Raw genomic sequence first — 5,713 nt, 5'->3', positions numbered from 1 at the left:
GACTGGGTTTGTGATTGCTGTTACTGCCATAGTTGTTGTTGTTTTGTTTGACTGGTTATATACATATATATATATATATAGTAAAGAACTGTTATTCCTATTTCCCACATCTTTGCCTAAAGGCCCTTGATTTCAAAATATAATAACTTGGAGGGAAAAAGGGTTATATCTGCCACTTCAAGGGGGGCCTCTGCCTTCCTTAGCAGACACCTGTCTTTCAAAACCGAGACAACTGGAAAAAAGTGTGAGAAATGATACTGCAGGAAACAATCCTCTCCTGATATCTCAATAAGTTTGTTTCCATTGAATTTCTCTCCAAAGATAAATTTCCCTCCTGCACAATACACTCAGCACTGCAATTTTTCATCATAGGAAACTGCTGCATGCCACTGAGTTATTACCTTCCTCGAGCCTTTTGAAGCCACTGGGCATGGTCAGCACTCATTCTGATCCCGTATGCTCACAGAACATAGGGAATTAAATTAGGGACAACCAGCAAAGGTCAAACTGAGATCACAGAGACAAGTCAAAACATCCAAATGCCCTTTCACAGAGGGGAGAGAAGAAGTTTGGCTGGCACACAGACAACATCATGAGGCGGCACCTGACATTTCCACACAAAGCACTGGTCTTATTTTTCAAAGGACGCTTTTGTAAGAGCTCAGCAAAGTTTATCCTGGACTCTGAAGTGACTACTCTGATTCACAGCAGTTCTTAAAAGACTTCCCAGGAGCAATCCCATTCACTTCTCTTTCCCACCATGGTAAGAGCTTTGAAGGCACCACAGTCAATAACGACCCATAAAATATAATTATCCTTTGCCAGTGCTGAATGTGTCATTCTTGAAGTGACAATTTCATTGATTTATTAAAGACTTTCTCCTTCCCTGGGACCAAACAAATGGGACTGAGCATCAATGCAAGTCATTAGTTATGGCAGTGATACAAATGTGTGGGCTTCAGATATCAACGTCTGGTTTCCATGAAAACAGAAGGGCAGAATTTACAACTTTGCCTTTTCAGCCCTCAACAAAGCTCCCTCCATCAGGACCAGCACACAGCCTGTACATTTTTGGAATCTTTCTAGAGGCACAGCCAGCCAAGCCTTAGCAACTGCTGCCTTCTCAAACACCTTCCGGCTGCCACTTGCTCTTCAAAAAAAGACCGAGTGCACTAAATTAAGGAGCAGTCCACATTACCATTTAAAAGTCTCAGCTGGAAACAGCATAACAATAGACTCATGGCATTGTGTTATCCCCTCATTTGAAAATGAGAGGAGAATGATGGGCGTCCACTAAAAAATGTTATTACCTTTCCAAGATTTATCTGTTTTCCTCACAAGAAAAGAGCTTAACACAGAGAAGTTAGAAATAAAGGAACATTTAGCTTAACTCCAGATACTGCAGAAAAATCACGAGGTTTATTGTTCTAGTGAGATTCTCCATTGTTTTGAAGGCTGTGTAGCTAAAGGACTTGGAATCCATCATGACAGTCCCCTGCTCACCACCTTCCATTGTTCCACTCTGAGCCAGCCAGAGGTGAAATAAAACGGAGGGATTTTTCATCCAGTGAGTGTGAAGAATACCAGAGAACTGCCTGCTACAAAGGTGACCTGGCACAGGTTAAGAAAGCATGCCAAAAAAATTGTCCTTGTGCAGGTGTTTCTCCTCCAATGTATCCTAAAGCAATCTGTAGTTATAGAAGCGATACAGTAAACCACCACCACCATCAAAAGAAAGCCCAAATATGAATCAACTAACATTAATTAAAATCAAGTGTTTCTTCCTTTTACAAGCCCAGTTTTCCTCATATCCTCAGTGATGGAAATTTCCACTTCTCTTTTTACATAACCAGCTTCATGTCTAAGCCCAGTAGTTCCCACTTGCAGGATGAAACCTATATAAAATGGGCTCTTTGGAGGGATTGAGCATGCAGACAACAGATGTTGCCACATTCAGAAGTTTCTTCTAAAAACTTTTTCCTACTCTTCCCTTGGGTGGAGTCTGTTTTTATGCAGAGATCTGGGGCACATTTTGTGCTCCAGGGCAATTACACACCAAGAAAGTTATTCTATGGCAGGGAGCAGACATTAGCACATCTTCCATCAGAGACACGGAAAAAGGAAAAGATCAACTTGATCTTTCTGGCCTTTCATAGAAGAACATTGATGGAAATATAGGCTTTCTATTTAAGAACAAAGGATCCTTATGCGGTTTCAAACTCTACACTACTGCTAAAAGTCTTGTTGCTAACATTTTTCAGTGACAGAATTAAAGAAAATTGCAATTATCTGCCAGGAATGTGTGAACATAATGATCTGAGAAACTGCTCAGAGGGGGTAGAGTGCTTTGTACAGGGATGAACTTTCCAGTGACACTTACTCATCACCATGGCATCACAAACATCACACAATTAAGTCTATTTGAATTTTGTGAGGACTAGCACAGCTGAGAAGAACAGAGTTAGAATCCCCATGCCTTGTATATTCTTCCCAAGTCTGCTACATACCTCCCATGGGATGAAGGAGGATTAATTTTACTGTGCAGCTTCATTTTGCATGAGATGGACCACTCTCTGTCCATCTGGTCAATCGAGATTGTCAGCTCTTCAGGAACACTGGTGTTTGCACAGCGTGTACAAAATGGGAGTTTAAGCTTGACTCAGGCTTCTAGGCATTATCTCAGTCCCTACAGAAGGGACAATATTACTAAGTGATGACATGTCACAGGCACAGGGAATTTAACTGACTTTTCCAACCTCAGCTAGGAAGCCTGGCTCAAACACACCCTGTAGTTTTTAAATACCAGTCCAGCATCTTTGCAGACTTGTTTTAGCACCTGCACAGCTCCTTTAGTGGAACACTGGGCTTTGAGCTGGTTTTGGGAAGTACACAGTAAGAGGAAAGTGTGGTCCCAACACTGCTGAGGAGAAGAGCAGCATCTGTTAAGTTCCTTATGTTGCCTTGTCCCTTCAGAGAGCTGCGAAGGTTTGTGCCTCATTGCCCAACACTCCACATCTTCTTGAGATTTTTACACACAATTTATAATTGAGTTTTAAAAATTTAATTCTGAGCTGCTTCTGTCACTTCCTCTTTCTCTCTGGGGAACCTGAACTGTGGGAAATCTCCAGTCTGTAAGTACTCACCCTGCATGCATGAATATGTAGGTTAGGTACCTCCAAGCCTGGGCCCGAAGCTGGGGATGGTACAGTAATGCATTCTTCAGGTACAAGGGGTGGCTGACTTGCAGCACAAATCTGTCTAAGACCACTCCATTGTAAAGAAAAAAGGCAACCTAGAAGAGCAAAGAGATTCATTGGTTAGCAGATGCCTTTCCTCACCAAAAAGTACCTTTTAGCTCAAAATAATGGAGAAAAAGATCATATATACAAAAACTTTTCTCCCATTTTACAGCTTCACACAGCATGAATATTCCCTGTTTTGAGGCACCTGTGACACACTGATATAACTCTATATGTGGCCTTCTGTAACACACCAGCCCCTGAGTCAGAGGAACCTGCTCCCAGTCAGCACCTGACTGCTATCAGTGTCACATTATATCCTCCTCTGTACTTACTTGAGCACATTACTCAGCAAATGTGCAAAGATCTCATTTGGACAACACATGAGCAGGTCAGAATATTTAACCCAGAGGTTCTCTCATGTCCTTTTTCTCCCCCCTCAAAGAACAGAGGTAGCTGTAGAGAAATTTCTCTTCTAATTCCATTGACTTATCAGTTTCTCTAGAACTGTCCTGTTTCCATTCCTCAAAAAGTTTTTCTCTAGTTTCCCAAATTGTGTAGTCTCTTATACAAATTGTTCCAATGACAGGATCACAGTCTCCACTTATACGCACCTCAACAGGCAACCAAAATGGCCACCAGTTTTACATCTGTCCTTGTGCAGGTCTGAATGAGTCCCTCCCTAACCCTTGATTGTGTCCCAGCAGAGCCTTTGGCAGTGTGGGGAGGTTCCTAGGGAGGTCATGAGGGTACTTGCCTCTACAATAGTGATGGTGATCATGAACCAGGGCGGGGGGCAGCAGGTGTAGCTGTCGTAGTACCACTTGCGGTCAATCTCCCGTGGCAGGGTCTCATATGCCACGTGCCGGATCAGCCTCTGTGAGAGGCTCAGTCCTGTCTCCTCCAGCAGGGCCTTGCTGCACAGCCTCCTGTTCCCCTGGAGGATGGCTTGGCGGAAACTGTTCGACCTTTTGTTGCTCATCTGGGTAAAAGGGAAAGGAAAAAACCATGAGTACAAAGCAAGGCCTGGCACAATCATCAGGGAGAATAGTCCCAGTTTGGCAGCACCAGATCCAGGCAGGCAGGAGAGCCACCATCAGGCTGAGCTTTAGGAACCAAGTCTCAGGACAATCACAGGGTGACCCACTTGGAGTGCAAGGAAAACCAGTACCAGGGTCTGCCATTATGATGCCATTAAATGAGGTCAGCGCAGAACTCTGGCAAGGCAGAGCAGAGGCTGCTGATGCACCTGGCTGACTCTATGGCCCATTCTCCAGCCTTCCATGCACTGTCTTCACCATTGGTTATCACAACCCATATTCCTGTGTCCTCCTTCCCTCTGCTCCCCCTGCTCTACCACACTTCCCTGCACTCTTGGGGCAGAAAATTTCTCGAATGTAGCAGCAGGAACTTTCACAGCACATATAACCCTTGTGGCAAGAACTAGCTCTGGGCAAAGAAAATTATAACTTTGTGTAAAACAAAACTGCCTGAGCAACAGCAACAAACAACACATTAATCAGCTGTACAGGCTGTCTTAGCTCCTGTAAGCTTGCAAGTCTTTACAAGACTTCTTTTTATAAGTTATCCTCAGAGGGGGCAGCTTCTGAGGTGGCACAGGCTTACAGCTAATTTGTATGTGCATTATCACCATACATGCATAGATTTATCTGTCTATCTTTTTGAGCATACACTTTCCCAGTTCGGATGCATAATTAAAGCAATTGCATTTGCAAATTAGGCAGATGGAATTTTATGCTCAGCCTGCTGGGGGCGGCGGAACAAACCAGGTCTGAAAGAGCCTGTTCCAAGATTTGGATAATTTTTAATTAGCCCCGGTGTCAAACAAACCTGCAGCATTAGAGCCACTGTCTGTACTGGCTGAATCTTTGGCAGAAAGCTCCAAAGACTCACTGTGTACACAGGCTGCTGCAGGGGGACCCTCTACTGTAACAGGCAGCAAAGCAAACATGACAGCCTGGTCCTTCTTCTGAGAGAACTGCTAACTGCTCTCAAACCACCAGCACCTCCAGCCTCTCAGAACCAAACAAGAGATGACACTCAGCAGTGTTGGCTTCCAGTTGGTTTCAGCTGGTATCCCAAAGCCAGCAAAGCCCAGAGCTTGTGCTCTCAATGCCCAGGCAGTCAGGGAATCGCTCGAAGCTGGACCAAGCTGCTTAAACACAGTAATCACTGCAGGGAGCCACCTCCTGTTAATCACTGGAGGAGGGCAAGGGGCCATCTGAGGTGATGGCACTGCAACCCACTCTGCCCGTCCCTCCTTAGCCTTCATTTGCAGCCTGTCCCTCCAACACAGAGGAGCATTGACAGGCATTCAATGTTCTTATATTTTTTTTAAACTGGGGAAAAATTTGTTGCTGTTGTTGTTCTCTGTGAGTTGTTTTAGTGAGAAGATGTTTTACCCTAACAACTCTCTCCATTTTTGTACTTCTCCTTTGGTCACTCTGTCCTTC

At 44.2% G+C, this 5,713-nt stretch overlaps 1 protein-coding gene across 1 annotated transcript in view; it reads right to left on the bottom strand.

Moving 5' to 3' along the window:
* RHBDL3 (rhomboid like 3) overlaps positions 1-5,713 on the bottom strand; it is a 75,386-nt gene that overhangs the window by 15,395 nt on the left and 54,278 nt on the right. The window contains exons 5-6 of the mRNA XM_017739128.1: positions 3,997-4,221; positions 3,144-3,292 (exon numbers count right to left, since the gene is read on the bottom strand). Coding sequence (XP_017594617.1) covers positions 3,144-3,292; positions 3,997-4,221 — 374 coding nt within the window. The remainder of the gene's footprint in view (positions 1-3,143; positions 3,293-3,996; positions 4,222-5,713) is intronic.

This window comes from Corvus brachyrhynchos, unplaced genomic scaffold (assembly GCF_000691975.1).
Source record: "Corvus brachyrhynchos isolate BGI_N302 unplaced genomic scaffold, ASM69197v1 scaffold407, whole genome shotgun sequence".
Classification (NCBI taxonomy): Eukaryota; Metazoa; Chordata; class Aves; order Passeriformes; family Corvidae; genus Corvus; species Corvus brachyrhynchos.
Note: the sequence above shows the minus strand (reverse complement) of the source record. Positions and strands in the feature narration are given on the sequence as shown.